At 54.8% G+C, this 23,076-nt stretch overlaps 1 protein-coding gene across 4 annotated transcripts in view; it reads right to left on the bottom strand.

Moving 5' to 3' along the window:
* The window catches only part of PAX5 (paired box 5), a 188,585-nt gene that overhangs the window by 7,981 nt on the left and 157,528 nt on the right, over positions 1-23,076 (bottom strand). For 2 of the 4 annotated variants that reach the window (XM_081803204.1, XM_081803206.1), the window contains one exon: positions 2,349-2,435. In XM_081803204.1, coding sequence (XP_081659330.1) covers positions 2,349-2,435 — 87 coding nt within the window. Of the gene's footprint in view, positions 1-952; positions 2,436-23,076 lie in introns of those variants that run through there. The other 2 variants (XM_081803203.1, XM_081803205.1) reach the window with 2 other exon arrangements.

Here is a 23,076-nt window from a genome sequence, read left to right on the forward strand (position 1 = left end):
GGGCCAAGCTCTCCCGCACCCTGGCCAGAGTGGCAGCAGAGAGCAGAGAGCCAACTGGTACCAGCAGGAGGGCTCTGGCAGCCCTGGTGGTGTGGCTGGGTGATGTTCCCGGCCGTGTGTCCCACACCTGCCTCTTTGGTCCTCCTGGAGATTCTGGAAGCCTGTAATATCCCTTAATAAACTGGTTTTCTGCTTCAGCCAGCCAGAGTGGATTCTGTGGTTTGCAACAGAAAGTCTGGCAGATAAATACAATAACCTGCCTTTCAAAAATTGATCAGAGCTGTTCTCAACACATTACATGGTCTGAGTATTCAGGCCCCTCAAGACTTCTATGGAGGGATGAGGCCTCTTTTCCTGGCTGTTCAGACTTAATTGGTCAGGGAGAGTAAGAGTACCACATCATACTCTGGGGTCGGGGCAATCTGAGTTTGAGTCCTCATTCTGCCACCTGCATGCTGTGTGACCTCAGGTAAGTTAATTACCCTTCCTGAGTCTCACTGTCTCCATCTGTATAATGGAGATAATAGCTGTTGATAAAGTAAGGTAACCCACATGAAGAGTTTTGCCCAGCGCCCACACAATGAGCAGGTACTCATTTAGATGGACAGAGTTCCTCTGTACCAGCTCTGGTCTCCTCTCAAGGCACTGAGCACCCTCCCAGCATGGACAGCCTTGCCTGGGGCTCCCTCACCCTCAGCCTGGAGGCTCCCTGAGACAGAGTCCACATCTTTCCATACCAGGCACACAGCCCATGCCTAACACCCAGGGATGTGAACTGCCTTCACTCCAGCTGAACAGCAAAGGCCCCAGATGCCGCCTAGCCCCACCCTCCCTTTGCCACCCGCTCGGGCTCCAGACCCAGCGCCCTGCCCCTACCCCTCTGAAAGACTCTGGTTCAAGGAAACTATAATTAGCCTTTGCCTCCTAGGGCTGACAGCTGGGCCACCTCAGAGACCAGGGCCTCTCAGAGGGGCTGTTTCAGGAAAAGTATTAGGTAAGTGGAGATGTGGTCCAATACTTAGAATTGATTTTCACCACAACCAAAAAAGTCCACAGATCAGCCCATCCAGGAGGCCACAGGTAGTACGATCCTAGTCTCCTATAAAATGAAATCTGCAGGCATAGGGACCTGGAGTACTAACTGGCATCATTCTTTATTGTACCCGCAAGTTTTGCATGACACGCCAGAATGCTCAGGGCAGCTGGGGGCAGCTTGAGGCCCAAGTGCACGGAAGGGTGGTAGCCAGGAAGGGATGGTGTCTCTGTCAGACACGTTGTCTGCCTTAGTCACCTAATCACAGACCCATGACCTGGCAACTTGAGTTTGAAGGGACCAAGTTCTTGCATTTCTGGTGAAGTCTGTTTCCCAGTCCTAAAATAAATTCCAGATCCAGGAATTAATAGGCTCTTACTTAAGCTGGCCTTGTTAAGCTGGGCAGACAAGCCTGGGTGGTCTCTGAGCCTTGTCCCAACCTGTGTAGGAATTCCTCAGCTGACTGCTGGAGCCATCCGTGTGCAGGCTCACTGACTAGCTCTGCCCCCAGGTGGTGAGTGACATCTGTGAGCCCTGGGCCCCTGCCTCATGCTCCAGAACCTTCAGCTCCCATTATCACTCACCAGCTGCTTTCATGTCAGTTCATTTCAACAAAACAAAAGGTTCTCCTTGGCCTTTTAAGGGCCGAGTTATCCCTGCTTGGTCTTTGGAGTGGCCCAAATATCTTTGATGATGTACACAGATCAGGCTGGCCCCAACAATGGATAATATGCCAGCCTGAGGCCTGGGTAGAGGTTGGGTGCCCGCTGAGCTGGGACTGGAAGGATGCAGAAGGCCTTCAGGCACAGAGCAATCAACTTGCCAGTGGAGCTCTGCTGATGTCCATGGCAGGCATCACTAATCAATCACTAAGCCTCAGAGTCCTTATCAAGACAGGTAGACGCTACCAATCAATCCAAGTTGGCTCTTGCCAACTTGCTGCCTCCTTGCTGCCTCTTAGAGATTTCTCACCGGAAGATTCAATGATTGTTAAGAAATATGTTAATCCCGGGAAGGCACTTTTCCTACGCTCCCCCTATTCCTTCAATGCCCCCTTTTCTCTGTTTCCCTTCTCTGCCATTTTCCCTTATCCACCAAAACATCTGGGGGAGGGACGAGGGCTCGAGCGGAGCTGGAGTGGTGTTTCCTGTCCGAGGCTCCCATCACAACTCCCGGATGGCAGGTACCTGAGGCAAGCTACCCACCCCCACTCAGGGACTATACCTCAGGCTGTCAAGGGACCCTGGCCCAAAGAGGGGTTCTAATGGGGCAGCTGATGGCCCAGGGGCCCAACAGGGCCTCCACCAGTACTCACCGAGCAGCCCCGGGTTGGGGAACCTCCAGGAGTCGTTGTACGAGGGATACTGAGGGTGGCTGTAGGGGCTCCCAGAAAACTCACTCCCTGCATGTGGTGGGCGGGAGAGAAACAGGAACCAAATGTCAGGTCAGGTTTGGAAAATGCCAGTGGCGTTTGCCTCATAAACTGCAGGTGCTTCTCATAACCAATAAAGGCAAGCCTGGCCCACGCCCTTAATCAAGTGGATGGCTAACACCGGCCTTGTATTTCCCCCTGTAACATTTTTCTTAGCAGAGGGAGTGAATCCCAGCCTCCAACATGCATCCCATGAAACTACCATGTGCCAGGTGTTCCCTGGGGTTATTGGACCATTTTATAGGTGAGAAAACTGATGCCCAGGGTCTCTTACAAAATGACCTTGATCCAAGTTCAAAGTGGCAGCCGGCCTGGCTCTCAGCCCTGACTGAGGCACTCTAGTACCCCAATGTGGTTTCAATTCCACTGCCCATGTGTTTCCTGAGTGGCTCTGGACTGAGAAGCCAAAGGTGACCTCAGCTCTAGTCTGGCCTTCTGTGTTGTGACTCCAGAGGGGGCTGCTCCCGGGGCCCTGGGAGCATGGGTCTAACGGGGAGGGTGAGACAGATGCTCACGTCCATGCCGGGAGAAGGCAGATGGCACTTTGCTGAGATGAAGGGAGGCCAGAGGGCTGGGGAGCACAGCAGAGCACAGAAGGTCGGGGCCTTCCAGGCATTGGGAGGGGGGCCGCTGTTTGCTGCTGGGGATGCTCAGGCAGAAACCACGAGCTGGGCCGGGGTAGGGGCGGCATTGGGGAAAGGGGGCACAGTAGGACTTGAGGACGGCTCACTCTGGCCCAGCTGCTCATGGGGCCCTGCTTCTTACGTCTGGCACTTCCCTGTGCTCTTTCTTCAGCCCCAGGAGGGCCTGTTTACCACCAGCCAGTCACAGGAAAGGAGTTCAGAATTCCTGCCCTCAAGCCTTGCCGCCTTGGCTCTGCAGCAGGAAGGACCCTGCCTGTCTCCTCCCTGTGGCTGGGATTCCCAGAGCACCTGGTTTGGGCCGGAGCCCGGCTGTGTTGGTAGCTGGCTGGTGAGTGGCTCTGTAGGCCCCTGGTTACAGAGCAGGTGGGCCCCTCCCTGGCAGCCCCAGGAGACCACCCGCAGCCCCGACGTGCATCCATGGGTTCTTCTCAAGGGTGCCAAAGGGTAGGAGCCTCCAGAAGGACCAACCAGAAGGCAGGACCTGGAGCACTGCTCTTGCCCCAGCATCCGGGCCCAGATGTAGGGTCCCTGGGGCTCCACCAGGTAGGGCAGGAACAATAAAGGAGGCCTGAGGGGCCAGCTGCTCCCACCCCCTGGGCCCAGCTGGCCTCCTCCCCATTTCTACAGCCAACCATAGGCAGAGCGTGTGCGCGCGCACACACACACACACACACACACACACACACACACACACGCTCCTCCTCAGGCCTCTCTGGGGGCCACTCCCAGCCTGACAGGCTGAGCCTTCCAATTCTCTGTTTTTTATGCCTCAGTGGTCAGAGTGTCAGGTTCCGGTGGAGGGAGGGAGAGTGTGGTGACAGTGCTGGGCCGAAGCCGCCCAGCCTCCGCATATCCATCAGTGCCTCCTCCTCCTAGGGGGCAGGGAGGGGTATCAGAGAGACGGCGCAGCCTGGGGCAGGGGGACAGCCGCCCTCCCCTCAGGGCTCCGGGCTGCCCCATCAGAGGTACTTCCTGACAGTGCTGTGCCTGGACCCAGGGCCCCAAGGCTGTGCTGGCAAAGGCCATCTCTGCTCCTCCGTCTAGCAACATCATGCTTGTCTGCCAGGCTCAGCTCCAAGGCCACCTCTTCCGGGAAGCCTCCTTGATCTCCAGCCCCCTGAAGTGCAGGTCTTGGGTCCATTCAGCTGGAGTTAACCGTGTCTGTGTTATCCACCCTACACCTTCCACCACCACCCGGTCCCCAAGCTGGATCTCTGATACCTCTTTCTCTGGGAAGCCCCCGCTTCAGGTGCCCTCCGTTTCCCGCAGCACCCCAGAGCACCTACATGGGAGTCCCCTGTGACGTGGGAGTGTCTGCCCTGCGGGTCTGGGTCCGATTCCTCTCTGCGCCTGTGCGCCCCCTGCCCCCAGCCCCGCGCTCCCCCTGTAATGCCCCGTCCGCAACAGATGGTCGGTGTTCGTGGATGGCTGGTAGCTCGCCTGCCTCTCCCTGATACACGATGCTCCCGCACATACGTGTGCCTGGCTCTCTTCCTCACCTCCTTCTAGGCTTTGCTCCAATTCCATCTCCAGACCACCGAATTTAAAATGGAAACCCCTTCCACCCCATCCTTTCCTGCTTTATTTTTTTCCATAGAACTGATCACGACCTAACATCTCTTTGTTTTCTGTGCTTATCTTGTTAATTCTGCGTCCTCCAGTACGACGGAAGCTCCACGGGGGCAGGGAGTCCTGTCAGACTCATGTCTCCATCCCAGGGTCTAGGACAGGGCCTGGCAGCTAGCAGGCACTGAGAACTTCTGTTGAATGAACGACCAGGTACACCTCAGTGACCCAGGGACACAGACGATGGCTGCCACTACTTCTGCTCTTAGTACTGAGAGCCAGGGGGGTATTGAGCACCTGCTGCCTGCCAGGATTCAACCCAGTTTATATGATCCACTGGTGGGTCCCACTCACAAAACCACCCTGCTCCTTGGTGAAAGATGAGAATCCCCAGGAACACCCGCCCCCCTCCCCCCGCCTGGTGTGCTGAGTAGGGGCTTTGTGGGCACTCTCAGCCAGCCTGTTCCATGAGATGCCCTGGGAGAGCGAGCATTCAGGGTAAGGGGAGCTTCAGCACCTTGGGGCGTGAGGCTGACCCGGGGGGCCTGCTGGACACTCTGGGATGCTGATTATCTGAAGTGCCACAGAGAAAGCTAGTGTAGGGAGTCCTTGGCACATGAGATGTGGGGAGGCCAGTCCTCAAATACCGAGGAGGCTGCCTGTCTAGAGACCTGGCCTAGCCTGACCCCAGAGGTGGCCAGGAAGCAGCAGACTGCCTAGGTTCGAGCCCACAGGCCACCACTGAGCCCAGCGGTCCTCAGTCAGTTTGGCACAGAGGCTGGGAGCAAGGTCTCTGGAACCAGACTGCCTGGATTTAATTCCCGAGTCTGCCTCTTCCTAACTCTGTGACCTTGGGCGGATCATTCAGCCTCTCCGTGCCTCAGTGTCCTCCTCAGTAAAGTAGGAGCAATTAACAGATCGCACTGCATGTGATCACTGTAAAGACTGAATGGGTGATACACCGAGTGCCTGGCACACAGTGAATGCTCAGCAAATTTCAGTCATGACAATGACCTGATCCTGCTCACCAAAGCCTCCCTGGCATCCAGAATCTCCTTTAACTCTCCTGACCATCCTATGACGCTCACAAGATGGGTGTAACGGTCTGCATTTTCTATGTGAGGAAATGGAGGCTCAGGAAGGTGGGGGGACTCCGAGGCTGGCCTCCCGCCTGCCAGCCCAGGACCTTCTGCCTATGTGACACTGCCTTCCCATCTTGGGCCTCTGTCTCTCTCTTTTTTTTAAAAGGCCCTACTTGTCAGCAGAGCTTGAATTTCACTTCTCAGGGGCCCTGATGCTTCTAGCAAGGAAGGAGGCCCTGTCCTTGGGGGCTCAGCGGGTCCCACCTGCTGTTGGCTTCTCCGGGCCTGGAGGCTCCAATCTCCTGCTTCATCGCCCCTGCTTAAATTCACCACACTCATGACACCTGAGGAACATTCACCTTCTTTCCTTCAAATCTTACAACAGCCACTTAGAAGAGTGAGTCCTGTCCAAGAAAGAGAAGGTGGGGGGAAAGCACTGGGGGCACTTTCTGGGGTGCCGGGGAGCATGTGAGCCAGGAAGGACAGGATCTCCCAGGCACAAGCAAAGGTCTGGGGTGGGACTGGTCAGAGTGCGACCCCCTGCGTGGCCGGGGCATTGTGGGGCAAGAACATTACGCTTTTCTCCCATGGGAGCTGGGACCCAGGGGAGACTAGGGAGTGCCGGGATCTGGAGGAGAGGCTGGAGAAGGTGAGCCTGCGGTCAGGGAAACCAGCCAGGTGACCGCTGCCACAGTCCAAGCGAGTGGGCTGGGAGCCTGGGAGACAATGCAGGACTGCTGGCTGGCCCGACACAAAGATCACACAACGGCTTCCCAGATGGGAGCCACACTGGAGGTGAGCAACGCTGTGATCTATAAACTTGTGGCATCACAATGGTGCACGCCAGAAACTAATGGAACATTGTGTCTCAGCCGCACTCACAAAGACGAATTAAAAAAAAATAAGCCAACGCCTTCTCTTATGTCTGCCTAGCACAAAGGACAAGAGGGGCCCCTTGTTTCTTTCCACTAACCGACCCAAGCTTTTGGCATCTCTCGGAAATGCCCACCCCTTAAACTGGGCAACCTGTGCTTGATGCGTTCATAGAAAAGTTTCTGTGAGGCAGATTGGGGTGCCAGCCCAGCCCAGGCGGCTGTAACTCAGTGGACAGTGAGACCGTCATCTGGCCTCACTGTCCACAGACAGCACATGGGCCCTCCTCAGAGACAGCTCTTGGGCTGTCTGGAGTTGGTCACATATAAGCCCCTAGGAACTCTCACCAACAAAACATGTCATCCATCCCCAGCCTCCTGGGAAGGAGCAGTCCCGAGGGGAAACCAGGACTGCAGTGAGAACAGACTCGGAGTCAGCACCGCAGGGTGGGCCCCCCGTCCCCATATGATGCTGTGGGAACAGAAAGCAGGGAGGGGTCAGGGAAGGCTGCAGGCATTCCTGTGGAAGGGCTGGGCAGGGCTAGGCTCTGCAGTCAGCCCTCTGCCTACTGGCTGTGTGGCCTTGGGTAAGTGATTGAACCTCTCTGGGCAGAGTCTCTTCATCTTGAATATGGGCCTACATCATAGGATTGGTGAGAGGGGAGGCGAGGTAATGTTACTCCGAGAAGAGCACTCCCCTCTCCCCATACCCAGGAGAGAAGGGGAGGAAGAAGCGCCTCTTCTAAAAACCAAGAAGGCCCTGAAAGGAATTGTACAGCTTTCACTGAGTTCTTGCATATGCAAAAGAAAGCCCCTACTGGGTTTAGGGGTGGAGTTTAGAGACCCAAGCGCTGTGCATAAGAAAGCCCTGTATCCTGGGAGGTTCTGTTATCGGAGGAGAAAAGGGCAGGAAGAGAAAAGGGCAGACACGGGAGCTGTGCGCAAGCCACCGTGTGGGGAGGGGAGGGAGTGAGGAACATTTAAGTGGTTGTCTGGATTCCCATTTTAAGTTGTCCCTCCTCAGGTCTGTAACCATCCTCTCTGCCAGCCACCATCCCAGATACATTCGGTAAAGCCGACACGGTTGGTGTTTTCTTCCTACCTGGGAATCAGAGGTGGCCGAGGGCGGTGTCTGGGTGGCCCGCAGGCCTAAGATGAAAGCATGTGGCTCAAGAGCAACAGAGATCACAGAGCCTGAGCATTGGGTGATGTCAAGGAGCCTGAGCCCGAGGGTGTGAAAGGGAGCCTCCACTGGAAACGTGGCAGAAATCTTGGGGAGGACATAGGGCTTTTCCATGAGGCAGGGAATAAGGGTTTGAGTCCAGCTTACTTGATCTCACAGTGCCAGAAGATACCAGCTGGCTCTGGTGGGCTCTCTGCACCGGGGAAAGCAGTGGTGGGGTCCGGGGGGCAACTGCATGAGCAAAAGCCAGGGGGTGGGACCAGGTAGCTGGTACATGACGGGACTCTGGGGCACAGGAGGCAGACTACCCCATCCTCGGCCCAACAACAGAGGGCTGGCCCCCTTGCAGGCTCCCATCCAGGGCCACACCCACAGGTGAGCACCACCCTTCACTCCTGCCCTGAGCTGTCTACCTGCGAGAGACAGAATGACCTTTGAAGTCAGACTCCAAGACCCGTGGTCCAGGCCACACTCTGCCACTCATAGGCTGGGTGGCCTTGGGCACATGAATTTACCTCTTGAGCCTCAGTTTTATTGTCTGTAAAATGGAAGGAAGAAAAAAATCTCTACTTCTGAAGCTTGTGAAGATCACATGACTTAACAGTTACAGATCTTTGCAAACCCTGGTGTGGGGAGGACTTGGTGCCTTCTCATCACTGATGGTAGAGAAAACTCCCGTCGTTCCTGCTCCCAGCCCAGACCCTCTGACCACAGCCCTGACTGCTGACAGAGGCCCCTAACACACAAATCAAAAGTCCTTCCAAAGCTGCTAAAACAGAATAAAGCTGAGGAATGTATGTTCTTTCCTCGAAGACTGAGAAAGAAAGCAGAGGCTTAAGAAATTTAGGATAAATGGTGGGTTTCCCCAGAACAGTGCTGTCTTCCAAATATACAAGAACGAGTGATGAAGATCAGTGAGGTCACTAGAAAGGACTGATTAAAATGAAAAGTTGTTTTTTTTTTTTAAGGCAGCTTTCCTGGAGATTCCAGGGCCAAGAAAATTGTCAGAAATCAGAGATGTTTTGTTTCTCCTTTGCTAAAAGCTCAGAGATGGCAAGAAAGTCGAAGTTTCCTAAAATTCTCAGAAGTGACAGGTAAACTGGCTCAGTGTAGCTCTTAATTAACCCAAAACGACACCTGCCAGATGATGGGGATTTGCAGAGCTCGCCGGGGGCCGACCCCATCTGCAGATGGTGGGCTCCCACCTCTGCTCCAGACCTTGGCCGGCTGTAATTAACATACGGAAAGTCTTTCAAAGTGACTTTCTATTTCCCAGCCAAGTTCTATTTCTGAAGGATTGAAGCTGGGCTTTGAGAGCAAAGCTTTGCAGAGGAGGAGGAAGGAAAGATGTGAAAAGGGCCATGAGATTTCTCCAGCCCCTCCCCGTGGTCCTGGACAACCGTGTGACGTGCCACGGCTCGGAGTCAGCGGGTACTCTGCGTGGCCGTCTATAGCTAGAGAGAGGACACCCTCTTTCAAATGTATACATATTAGATACTATTGCATATATATTATATTACTATTTTAGGTGTTAGATGTACAACATACATGTATATACACGCATACATGTAGACGGACATACGCATATATACACAAGTGTATACACGGATGTGCGTGGGGGGGTGCGTGCACACATACCGGATTCTGGGGCTCTGTCAAAGCCTGAGTGACTTCAGAGATTCGAACAAGGGGCCTCAAATGGCTTCTGGCACTAACACTCTCCCCTTTCCTACCCTCACTGCACCCACCCCCAGACGGGCCCCCTGGAAGGCCGCCACTTCTCAACCTCCCTCTCTCCAGAGCAAGACCTCCGTGGGCTCCCAACAAGGAGAGGAAAACCCGAACAGACTCAGTAAAGGTCAGTCCTGTCAGCCCGGACAGCCCGGCACACAGCATCGATCCATTCCTGGGAAAAACCTCTTCTCCCACCAGCTCAAACCAGCCACGAAGGCCTTCAGAAAAACAGAGAAGAGAAAAACCGAGAGAGAGGGCAAGAGTGAGGGAACGAATGCAGAATGTGTCTCTCATTTCTGCTTCTTGAGAGAGCTGTGGGCTCCGCAGTGGGACGGTGGTGCCGGGTGGGCCCCCGTGAGACCGCCGACCCGCCTTGAGGCAGTTGCGTGACCATGGTGGGCCTCAACTTGCTCCCTTGTAGATAGGAGCCTGTTGTCCCTCTAGCCCAATTCCTGCCGTCTGCAACCACGGGAACCTGAGCGCGAGGACCCTTCGGGGAACCCGAGGGAAACAACCCTACTGTCGCATCTTCAGCACCTCCGCCGTGGGCCGCGGGGCCCATGCCAGACCCCACCAGCTGGCGTCCATCAGAGGCAAGAACTGGGGCCTTCGAGTCACATGGGGCCAATCAAAACATATTGATGGTCAGCGCAGCGTTTTCAAGGGGCAAGGGTGTCATCAGCCGCAAGCGAGCTGCAGCTATTGTCTTGTCCCCTGAGGCTGACTTCCCATCTTTCTGTACCAGACTGGCCCCTGTAGATAGGTCTCCGTTGGAGACCCCTGGCTACGCTATGGCACCTTTTGAGCAGTTCTGGTTCCATTTTAATTTGCTCTCCTGCTGTGGTATTATTCCAAAGTTCTGGTCCAATGCCCTCATCTACGCACACAATGGACAAGACAACGTGCAAAGTGCAAATGGCTCTCGCAGCCTCACTAGGGAGCAAAACACCTGCCTTGTGTGTATGGGTGTGGGGCAAGGCAGTTCCGGTCTCTGGTGTGTCTCCCCGGGGGTGCCCACACGCAGCACAGTTGTGAGAAACAAGCCTGTGAGGCAGTGACCAGAAACCCCCTTGTGCCATTCAAGGAACCACAGGGTCTGGTCCCAGCGAGCTTCTGAGCCACACCTCCCACGGCCTCCCTGCCCCAAAGGCCAAGAGTCATTCCCCGCATGCCCCACGGGGCCCCTCTCCATCCACTCATGCTGTGTCCTTCATCTGAAATGCCACCTTCCTCTTCCTCCTCATGTCCAATCTCCCAACTTGTCAAGACCCAGCTCAAATACTGCTTTCTGGACTGCTCGTCCCAGCTGAGAGCATTCCCCCACCTTCCCCTGAGCGCTCAGTCCCATGGCCCAGACCCCTGCTCAGACTCGGGGGTAGTTGTGACCCCTATCTCCATTCCTCTGTTGCTGAGTCTGGCTCCTCCTTGAGGGTGGGAACCAAGACGGGCCACCACGTGTGGTGGACAGCTCGTGACAACCTCGGCTGCCCCCAGCACCGGGGCCCAGCCACAGCACATGCTCACTCAGTGAGCATGGCTTGGCCAGCACCTTTCAGTGTCAGACTGAAACAGCTCACGAGATCATGCTGGAAAAGCATTCCTAAAACTCTGGCTCTCGATCTTTGGTAGAAGCATGAGACAGAGAGACAGAGAAAGGCAGCAAAGCACACTGAAAAGGGAAGGGCCACGTTTGTTGCAAGGGCTAGGGTGCGGGCCCCGCAGGGGGAAAGAAGCGCTGCACGGGCTCTCCTGAGGGGCCGGGCCCCCTCCAGGCCTTACCGGGCCTCTCTGACACACAACCACAGCACCAAGCCTGGCTCACTGCAAAAGAGTTTAAGTTTCGTCATTGTGGTTTTGCTTTTGTGTTCTTAAAAGGCGAGAGCAAAACCCGCTGATAGTTACAGCTCAGAAGAGAGCATGACCAAACTGCATTCTTTGGGGCCACAGCTGGGATGAGTAAGTGGGAAGGGTTGTTTTTTCCTTATCACCCACATGGCCATCAGAAAATGCTCAGTCTGGAAACCTGAAGGTTTTGCTTGAGAGACCTTGCCAGAAGCCCCCATTCTATGATCTAGACTGTTAGGCTCCTGATTCCACACAGTTCAGTTGGAATAACATTGAACTGTACTCCCAAGAGAATCGAGCTCCCACACCTGTGATGGATTTTGGTAAATCTACTCAATTCAGCATTCACAGGGGCCCTACTCCATTCAGAGCTCTGTGCTAGGCGCCCCGAGTGGGTCTCAGGCTCTGGATCTCCAGGAACTCCCTGCATCTATGTGGTTCTTAGACCCAGAACTAGAGATTTGGGTGCGAGAAAAGGGTGAGGCAGGTTTGGAAGCAGAGAGGAAGTTAGAATTTATTCTAGCTGGGGTATCCGGGAGGGCTTCTTATAGGAAATGGCTAAGCTGTGGGCCTCAGTGAACGTTCAAGCTTCATCATTTAGCGGGTTCCCGGAGCCTGTCCCTGTGCCCCTCCAGCCAGCCCTGGCTGCCTTCAGAAGAGTCCAGGCGTGCTGCCCCTGTTGCCAGGGAGGGGAGCCTGGGGACGAGGTCCGTCTCTGGCCCCTCCCAAACAGGAGGCCAGTTTAGCAGGACGTAGTGTGTCCTGGCCTGAGACGGGCCACAGACCCCAAACAACACAATGGCTAACCTAGCCCACTGCCCAATAAACCCAGAAACTCTTTAACAGCTCGGAACCATGTCAGGATTTTTGCAAGTAATTGTAAAGCGGCGACCTGATGCTCTGCACAGGCAGCGGCGAGGGATGGTAACTGAGGGGAGGGGGAGCCCAGGGGCCTGTGGCCAGTCAGTCCCTGATTAAGCCCCTCAATAACGTAGCCAAGTGGCCTCAGAAAAGTCACTTTACCTCTCCGAACCTGAGGTCCTCGTGTACAACGTGGTATCATAACAGTTGCAGGACTCAATGATACTGATGCATTTCGAAGTCCTTTGTGAATCAAAAAGTGTTCTACAAATGTGAGGAGCTATTCAGTGCTTGACTCAGTCCTTGACACATAGCACATGATCTGTGCGATTGCTGAAAAAATTGATGCACTTGGGCTTGTTTTTAATGAAAACTGTATTTCTAGGTAGCTTCCTGTTATTTCAACAAGTGCCCCAAATGCTTGATTGTGGAGAAAGCTTTAACTTACGAGTCAGGCCCCTGATCTCATTCTGTCTCTACCACAGTGTGACCTTGAACATGTCTCTTTCAGGTTCACATAGCCTCAGTTTCCCCAGATGGACGATGGGGGGGGGGGAAGTAGGTAAGATTGAGTTCCAATCTTTCTGTCACTAAATACTTTTTCATCCCAGACTCCTGTCCAAAGGACCCTTTGCTTGTTTAAATGATGAGTCTAATGCCGTGCCTCTTTAAAGTATTCTATGAGGCCTTTTTTGGGGCAAATCGACCATTTCCACCAGGCTGACTATAAAGCCCTTCTTATTGGCTCCCAGACTCAAAAGGGGCTCCAGCCTCCTCCAGCTCGGGGGCCCTCTAGCCTCTGGGCATATTCCCAGAGCCTTCAGGGACTCTGCCTCTCAGCCCAACATCAGCCCAAAGCTGACTTACTTTTCTGTGGCCTAGACCTTGGCCTGTCCCTCAGAGCAGCCAGGGGTCCTCTTTGGAAGAAATCACCTCCCCCTGACTGGGCCCAGTTCAGTGCAGAGGCCTGAGCATCCTGCCGCTGACTAATGAGAGGGAGGTGGTGGTGTCATACCTTGCTGGGAAGTCACAGTGCTAGTCCCGACCTGAGCCGCCTGCCATCAAATTTTAATGCTGCTGCTGACATATTTATGGAATGCCTCACCAAGTGTTTGCGAGGACACCAGACAAGATTTACCTTCACAATTACTACCACGATGCGCAGGCTTTGCTGTGTGCTGAGAACTCCGTAGCACAGAGGCCCTGAGCACCAGTCGCCCCAAGGAATCCGCTCAATTCCGGGCACCTTTCCTACCCCCAGCACGCGGGGCCTGGGGCCTGGGGCCTGGGGCGGCAGAGATGAATCAGACACGGTCCCTGCCCACCGAGAGCCCACAGTCTGCGGGAGGGGGCAGCGCACACATAAATTACATGGATCCTGGGTGGCTGGGGACCCGTGCAGGGATACAGGTAGAGAGGCAGGTGAGGCTGAAGAGGGGGAAGGGAGTTATTTCTCTCTCAGAGTCAGGGTTAAGAACGAAGCCAAACACTGGGGGCTCTGAGGGGCCATTCAGCTGCTTCACCTCTCCTGGTTGCTTCTCTGCTGAGAAGGGCTCCCCGGGCTCACTCTTATCTCTCTCCTATACTGGCCTCCAGACTCCGCAGCCTATCCCCCCAGTACCTGCGCCCCCCCACCTCCTCACCCTTCCTCACTGTGCCAACACACGCCTTTCTCCTTAAGTCGTATTGCTTTCCCAGAGCAGAGCTGCCCTCAGGGCAGGAATAATGGGCAGTGACCCAGGCCAGGGGTTCTCAAACCTTGCTGCCTATTAGAATCATCTGGGGAGTTCTGAAAAACCCAGAACACCAGGACACACCCCATGCTGGTTCAACTGGAATCTCTGGGCTGGAGCCAGATACCAGTATGTGTCCAAACTTATGAGGTGACTGCAGTGTGCAGTGAGTTCAAGAACCAGTGGGTAGCTACTCGAGTGTAGCCGCATCAGCATCACTGGGGAGCTTGTTAAAAATGCAGCTTCCTGGGCCCCGCTCTGGGCTTACTGAACCAGAATCTACTCTGGAAGATGATCCCCAGGTGGCTTGTCTGCTGTAAAGTTTGAGAAGCACTGCCAACACGCAAAGGAGTTTCCCAGTGTCCTCAGGGGCACACTAGTGTCTGGTCCCCAGGTCCTAAGGAGGCCAACCTCTAAGAACCCAAAGAAGGGCTGGCCGGTGTGGGTGAACTCCAGGCTGGTCATGACAGCCACCACCATGACTCGGTGAGCTCCATCAGGTGCTCGTTCCGTACAGGGAGCTGAATCAGGACCTCCCCTCAGGCCAGTGCTCACAACTCCAAGGACCAGGGGGTCGTCTCTTCTTTACCACAAACTCACTGCAGCAAGGCCTTTCCTCAGTGCAGGCCTCAGTTTCCCCAGGAGTGTAGTGAGTAGGCCAGCCCTGAATTGGCTTTGCTTTTTTTTTCTTTTAAAGATTTTATTTATTTATGAGAGGGGGAGGGTCAGAGGGAGAAGCAGACTCCCCGCCAAGCAGGGAGCCCGATGCAGGACTCGATCCGGGGACTCCAGGATCATGACCTGAGCCGAAGGCAGTCGCTTAACCAACTGAGCCACCCAGGCGCCCATGAATTGGCTTTGCTGATGGAGAGCTCTTCCTTCTTAAATTCGACTGACATGTTCATCTGTGTCCTCTGTGACCAGCCCACAGACCTGGCTGAGAGGCGGCTTTGCGGGGAACACCCTGGGGCTTGAGGGAGGAGGGGAGATGTCTTTGGGGGTCAAGGAAGGAAGAGTGGAGAAGCCTCCTAAGGGAGCAAAATGCAGGGCTAGGTGGGGGAGCACCACAGGGTGTGCTGGGGAGAGCTGGCCTGTGTCTACCTTGATGCAAGGCACCCAGCAGATAATCTATCCACTTATTAACCAGATAGTGACTGAGGGCCTACTAAATACCTGGCACTGTTCTAGACATTGAGGATACAGTCATGAACAAAAGAGACAAAAGACCTTGCCCTCATAGAGCTTGTATTCTAGTGGTACAAAGAGACAACAAACAAAACAAATAATTAAAAATACAGTATATAGCATACGTTAAGGAAAAAACATAAAGTGGTGAGACTTTAGAGTGAGTAGGGATGGCTTCACCAAAAAGGTGACTTTTGAATAATAAGCTGAAGGAAGTGAGAATTAACTGTGTGACTATCTGTGGGAAGAGCTCTCCAAGCAGAAGGACCAGCAAATGCAAAGGCCCTGAGGCACGAGTGTGGACGGTGTGTTCGAAGAGCAGTGAGGAGGTCTGTATGGATGCAGAGGAGAGTGAAGGGGAGCAGGCAGAAGATGAGGTCAAGGAGGGAAGTGGGGAGGGGGAGATGATATAAGGACTTGGGCTCCTACTCTAAGTGAGCAAAATGGGGACACGTCCTGACTCAGGTTTTAATGACTTGCGCTGGCCGCTACACTGAGAATGGACCATGTTGAGAACGGCAGTGGGGAGGGCAGTAAGGAGGCTACTGCAAACGTACTGGAAGACTGACCTATCTACAGAGTGGTCCCCCTGGCCATCTGGAGTCTAACGTCACGAGGTGGAGAGGGGCCAGGCTGTGTGGCCGTACAAGCAGACGGCCAGCTGGCCAAAGCCAAGGACGCCTCCGGAAGGAGGCTAGATGTGGGCTGTTGGGTGCAAAGTACCTGGTTCTACCGGATGTCGAGCCAGCCCCTTCCTCTCACTGAGTCTGTAACAAAAGTGGTAACCAAGGGTCCCCACAGGGTTGTGATGAGGATTCCAGGCGAGTATGCACGTACCAACGGTGGGGAAACTGAGAAGGGGTGTGGTGCCCGGAGGCACTCCTGCCCTGTACTGCCACCGACCAGGAATGCCGCAGGGCGTTGCACCCCGAATCTCCACTAGGGGGAGCCTGGGCAATTCTTCCTAGAGCAGAAATGCAGTTTGTAGGCCTCCATCTGGTCTCACCCAGGGAATTTCAGGCGTCTCCAGGATGGCGTTCTAGGGTGGGAATGAATGTGCCCCTGAGCTGTCCTCATCGTGTCTGGGACCCTGTGGTTGGTAGGACTTGTTCTCTTCAAGAGCCCAACAGCAGCTATTGAGAGATTGGTACATAGAACCCTAAAGTCCCATTGGGCTCATGCCCTGGGCCCCAAATAAACAAACCAAAGACTAGGCAGAAAGGAAAAGCCACAGCTGGCTGAAGGCGTGTGGTCTGAGGTCTACAAGCTGGACTTTTAGCTCACCCAGGCAACACACCTGCACATTTGTTTCCTCTCTTGGTCCACATGTTATTAAATGTGGCTTCTAAACCTTTCCTAAGCATCTGCTCTGTGCCTGGCTCTGTGCCGAGCAGTGGGTGGGGCCGTGATGCAGCAGGGACTCAAGCTCATGAGCCCTCTTCTGCCCACCAGACAGCCAGGAGCCAGCTGGGGTTTGGGGTTTCTCAGGGTCTCTTTGACCTCTGCGTTTATCTGAAGGCTCAAAAGGCCCAGTGAGATTCCCTTAAAACAGACAAAGGGGCAGGGCTGCCATGGAGGAATGAGTGGGTTGTTCACTGCATAAGAGCTACCAGCTGATCAGCTGAGTGGGGACTGAAATCCATCCTGCTCTGCACTCACCAAACCCTGCCTCTTGGCTTGGGGCTGCATCTGGCTCATGGGGAGCAAGCTCCTGAGAAACAGCATGGAGGAACTCAAGCCTTGTGGCTCCCCCTCTTTCTCCTCAGCAGCTTCTTCATTCTGCTGTCACAGATCAGCAGGGGAACATAAGGATGGCTGCGGTAGATGCCCAAAGACAGTCCTACCTGGGCCCACCCAGGTTCTCTTCCTTCAACCCACATTTATTTAGTCCTGAGGATGTGCCAAGCGCGGTAAGAGTGCCAGTCGCCTGCAAGGTGGCGTCATTATGCATCTCTCAGAAGCAGATCTGGCTCTCAGGGCTCTGCATCTTCTCCTGTTCAAAGGACTCTGGAGCAAGCAAGACGGGACTCTATCCTGGCCCTCCCACTTGGGCAAGTTACTCTGTGTGAGCCGAGGCCTCGGCCTCCTCCTCTGTGAAACAGGGTAAGATCAACGCCAACCTGGTGGGGTTATTGTGAAGGGCACGCGGGTTGGGGAATGACCAGCATACAGAGGATCTCACTAGACGGCACCTGCTGTTATAAAGCAGGGCCTTCTCCCTCTCTTATCCTCCCTGCAGCCCTGGGAGGACAATCATAAAGACGCCCCCACTATAAAGATGCAGAGACTGAGGTCCAGAGAAGGGAAGGTGACTTCCCCCAAAGGCTGGTAAACCTGGAGGCAGGACTGAGGCCCAAGGGTTCGGAATCCTGGTCTAGTGCATCCTGCCCACAGCACACACCTTCTAGCCTCCCCCAGTTCTCCATAATGGCTGAAGGAATTCCATGCATCATTTGGACAGAGATGTTCCAGGTATGGGGAGGGTGAGTCCTGTGTTAAGTCAGATCGGGAAAACAAAGAAGGGAGAGCAAGGCAGGATTTGAATTTTCCCCTCGTGGATCTGCATGTGGGAGAAGGTGCCCCAGAGTCCCCACTCTCAGAACCCACCTGCAGTGAGGGTCCCTGTGCCCCAACCAGGCCCTGAGTTGGGGGGGTGGCCACAGCTCCACCCTGACTCTCCCCCATTGCCCCAGTTCAGCCAAGGCTGGTGGACCTGAGCACTGGCCAGCCTCCCCCACCAGCCCACCTGCCTACTTGCCTCCTTCGGCCAGCCGGCATGGTGGCAGGCCCTGCATGCTCCCTGGGGAGTCCGCCGCCAGGCCTGATGGCGCTGACGGAGGGAGGGAGGCCGCCAAGCTGTCAGTCTGGAGGTGCCCCTCGGAGCCCCTCCTGGCTGGAGCGAGGAGGGTGGGCCGGTGCTGGAGCCGGGCTGTCAGGGCCTTCACAGAGATGAGGCCGGAGAGGCGCTGCCTGACAGCTCGCCCACCGAATTAGGACCATTTGCATGCTAATTTCCAGCGCTAACGGGCTGGCAGGCTGGCTGGGGTGTGGAGTGTGTGCAGAGAGAGGCGTCGCGGCCTCCCTGCCCGCGATGGAACAATGCTTGACTGATCTAGCTGCGTTAACGAGCAAATTATGGTAATTTTGTTATTACAAATGCATAGAAATTTCCAAAGCGGGCAGCCATTCAGGGCAGCTTCCTGCTCCTCCCCACTCCTAAATACTGAGCCCCCTGTTTGTACACATGGACCTGGCACCCACTTCAGGGACGAAGATTTCCAGGGGCCAGGCTTCCCTCAGAGCCCTCCTGGGGAGGCTGGCCACAGGCCAGAGCATCCCTTCCTGTCAGCAGGCAAGCCCTCAGCTCCTGCCTCCCCCAAACCTCACCTTCTTGTCCCCCGGAGTCTCTGCTTAGTCCCTGGGCCTAGCATTCCCACAAACCTGCCACAATCAAGTTGGTTTCTTTCCATTCTAGGTAGGTAACATGGGTGATTCTCCCTGTAGATGCTCCAAGGACTTGAGAAATGCAATTATTTCTGTGCCCACTCTGTGAACTGGGCTCAGCACCCAGGAAGAGCCGAGGGATTGTCTGATGAAGGAAAGAAGGGAGGGAGGGAGGCAAGGAAGACCAGAACTCATCCCACAAGTGAGGACAATTAAGAGACCGCACCCCTGGCCCGCTCACTGGTGGGGTAATTAATCTAAGACCTCATCAGAGGCGTCTGTTTGCCAACTGGCACCCGGCAACCCCTCCCGGCATTTATAATTGTCCACTGTCAAAAATCACAATTTGTCCCAGTTTTTCTGGTGATCCTCTTCTTGATTAAAACTATGTTTTTGGAAGCACGCTCTGGAACACGTCCAGACAGAAACTGTTTCCAGCAAAGAGCTCCCTGCTCCCAGCCGTGCAGGGAGGCAGCTCCAGGTGCAGAGCTGGGCACAGAGCACGGGCTTGACAGTGGGACCCTGTCGAAAACCAGTCCACTCGCGGAGGGGGGCGCACAGCCACGGCTTCACTCCCGGGCCTCTACGTGCGACCCACCAGCCGCCCTCCTACTTTGGAACAGGGATTTCAGGTTTGGGCTGATGTTATTGAAAGGTCAAGAAGCTGTCTCAAATCCATTTTGGAAGCCAGTGGGGAATAAATCATCAATTACGGAGGAGAACGGCACTGAGGAAGGTCCGCTCCGCGCGGCCAAGGGAGCTGGCTGAGACTCGCAGAAGAGCAAGGGAAGCAGACACCGAAATGCGAGCAGAGACTTTATAACCTCAGCTGGGGTCGTGGCCAGATTTTTCTATTTGTCTGATTTTCTAATTGGGTCACAACTTCCAGAGGGAAACTGAACCCAGGAAAAGAAAACAATCATTTCTTTTTGTCTAGCTGCCTGGCTCTGGGGGGAAAGCAGAGAGCGGGAAGAGCCGGGGACCTTGGCATGGCCTACAGGTCCCCGGCAGAAGCTCTCATGGGCCCGGGGAGGGGGATTGTCTCTCTCCCAGCTGGCTGGGGCCCAGGGCTGGGGGAGAGATGTGGGCTCGGGAAGAACACGCCAAGGTGGGGGTAGGTGGGGTGGGGTCCTGCTTCGGGTTGTTCTAGAAGCCAGGGCACCCAGGGCCCACCCCAGGAATACCAGGCCTGCCTGAGGTCAGGAGACACAATGCTTCAGTGAAGAACTGATAGTGGGGGAGGCGGGGGGCATTGGTTTTTCCCCAGTGGGAACAACAGGGCAGGCAGCTACCACCGCAAGAAGGCTGGTCTGGCTCTTCCTCTGATCGGCTGTGTGACCCCGAACAAGTGCTTTCCTTGACCTCATCTGCGCCCTCGCAGGCTGACTTCTCAGGCTCAGTCGGGCCCTGTCCGTCTGTTTACAGAGGCAGCTGCAGCTACAGAATGTGTGAGGCCGTCTCCAGCCCTCTGCGAGGAATGTGTGAGAACAGAACCCTCCCCATACCACAGGGACACACCCCAATCTAGACCAGGGCTCACCGCCTCCCATGCTTTTCCTACAGGCAGATTCTCCCAAAGCCAGGGGTGGGGCCCACAGCTGGGGCCCCCACTGAGTCAGTGCCTTTGCCGCTGTCCCCCGTTACCCGCTCCACACCCCCACCACAAAGTCCTGGGTAATGGCAGTTGATCCACGGCTGGTCTCCAGGTTCGATTCCCTTGCAGCCGTTTCCCCAAGTGTCTCCAGCTTCTTCCTGGGGAGTCCTGTTTCCAGAAATCCCCCACTCACAGTGCTCTCAGAAAGTCTGCACATTGACAAAGCCCCAACAGACAGCGAGTTCACGGGGCTGTGGGGATTTGCTTCAGTCCCAGACTCCTGGCTACAGACACAGCACCTCCCCTTACCTAGATCTGCTCATGCGCGCCCTTCTCTAGAAAGCGACTTCTAGATGTTAACCCAGGGTTTCTAATAGTCAAACACCAAACTGCAAAGTCCTTCTCTTGTCGTCTGGCCTGGACCAACTGCCTGTTGTGTGACCTGATGTGGACCACTTTTCCTAAGCCTCAGTTTTCATCTCTGTGAAATGGGGCTATGAACTGTGCTACCCTCACACTAAGGTGTGGACCCTCTGAGATGACACACAAAAGAGGCTTGTAAATTGTAAAGATCTGTCCCGATGGTGGTGCGTATTCTTCACATTGTTGTGAATAAGACCTCAAAATGGCCACACTGTCATGCATCCTGTGCCGGCGGGACAATGCCCAAGGCATTTGTGACCTGTGATTGCTCTGTAGACAAAAGGACATGATAACACAGTTGTCATTTTCAAATTTCCCTTCCTCGCTCTTTTATCTCTCTCACTCTCTTTTCCACTCCTTCCCTCTTTCTTTCTCTTTCTTTCAACCCTGGATCTAAGTCTCCCTGATTTGGGTCCTTTATTTGTGCCGTCGCACATAGACTCCTTATAAAGAAAATTCATTTGTTCAGGGTCACCGCGTGGTTTTTCATTAAAAACAAATTACCCGCATTCAGAGAGGACATCTGGGCTTCGCGGGTCCCATTAATGACTATATTTCCAGCCTCCCTGGCCCGGTTGGGCTCCCCTTGCCTGTCACCCCGCGTTCCCGGCCCCGGGAGGACAATGAGAGTGACAGTCAAGTGAAAGGGAAAACATGAGGGATGAGGGCGAGAGGCGAGTCCCCTGAGAGGGGAAGGAGGGAAAAGTGAAAAAAATAAATAACTCAAACAGAGGGTAACAAGGGCTATTGTCTCGGCGTCTTCCAGCGAGGAGCCAGAGCAAATACTGGAAGAAAGAGTGGGGGCATGGAAGTCAAGCTGAAGCTCTGTTTAATTACACAGTTGGGCCCTAAGCCGCTGACTCTGCACCGGACAAGGTAGGGAGGGGCGTGTGCCTGATGCAAATGGATTCCATCCATCTCCATTGAGCACCTACTGTATTCAGGGACAGAGCAGGTGGAGGATTCCAAGAGGAGCAACCAGGGGATGGGAGCACTCTGTCACTGCTCTGACCGAGGGAGACCAGGGGCCCTGCCCTGGGGTGTGCTCACGGGAGAGAGGAGGCCCCCGAGGCGAGGCGTGGGGGAGGCGCAGGGGCAGGCTTCCTATAAGACAGAGCATTTGATTTGGCGCCTAGAAGGACGGGTCAAGCACGGAGAGGGGAAGATGGGGTACTGGAATCTGAAGTGTGGTTCTCTGGTGTCCCAGCTGGGAAGAGCCTCTTCTGGGCCATAAAAAGTCTCTGGGTCAGGAAGGCCATCTGCAGCCCTACCAGAGCACCAAGGAAGCCAAGAGTGTCTCCACGGCCCAGAGCCCATTCCTTCTCTCCACGGGCACCAGGGGCTAGGTGAACTTGAGCATGAGTGCCAGGTGCCAGGCCCAGTTGCTCCCCTGTTGGCTGTGTACCCCTGGCAAGGCATGGTACCTCTCTGAACTCACCTAGCCTGCCCCTGAAGTGGGCACAAACTCTCCAACCTCCCCAGGTGCTTTTTTTTTTTTTTTTAAGATTTTTTATTTATTTATCTGAGAGAGAGAATGGGAGACAGAGAGCATGAGAGGGGGAGGATCAGAGGGAGAAGCAGACTCCCTGCCGAGCAGGGAGCCCGATGCGGGACTCGATCCCGGGACTCCAGGATCAAGACCTGAGCCGAAGGCAGTCGCTTAACCAACTGAGCCACCCAGGCACCCTCCATAGTTTGGCTATTGTGGACATTGCTGCCCAGGCGCCCCTCCCCAGGTGCTTTCAAACTGCAACCTGGGATAATAGAGAGGGCTCTGTGATACCACCATGCAGGCAGGCAGGAGGCCTGCAGGTGGAATCAGCTTATGGGCATAAGCATTTTGGCCTCGTTAAGAAGCCTTTTGGAGAGCAGGTGCCAAGCCCTACTGGCTCTTCCTGCCTCCCGAAGGCTCGGAGCACTGCCAGAAGTTCTCTGGAGAGAAATCCCAGGTGGAGTGACCCACAGGCTTAGAGAGGGTGGTCAAGCCAGCTGAGGGCTGACAGCTGATGAGGTCTTGTAGATGGGGGCTGCAGATTCCAGCAAATCAAAGGGAGGAAAACACAGACAACCCCAGTAGATTCAATCTGGTTTTTAGGAAGAACGCCAGTGTGTGTAGAAGCAGAGCATACCTTTTGTATTCACTGCCCCCAACCCCCGATCCGTTCATTGTCTCCCTCCTCACTCCACCTCCCACTGACTAACATATGCTTCATCCCCAGTGACAAGCCAAGCCAGAGACTCCTCTCTTCCTAGATTCCTCCCCTGACCCAGGGTTAGCTACACCCCTAACCTCTTACATTCTTTGATGTGGACAGCATTTCACAATTTTAGAAAAACTCTGCAAAATCAGCTTCAGACATGCCCTCCCTGCTCCAACCCTGCTACAGAGAAATTCTGGAGCCCTCTATTCCTGACCTTCCTAATAGAGGCTGCACCCCCCTTCTC

The sequence above is a fragment of the Leptonychotes weddellii genome, chromosome 14 (genome assembly GCF_054177405.1).
Source record: "Leptonychotes weddellii isolate Sample4059 chromosome 14, ASM5417740v2, whole genome shotgun sequence".
In the NCBI taxonomy this organism is placed as follows: Eukaryota; Metazoa; Chordata; class Mammalia; order Carnivora; family Phocidae; genus Leptonychotes; species Leptonychotes weddellii.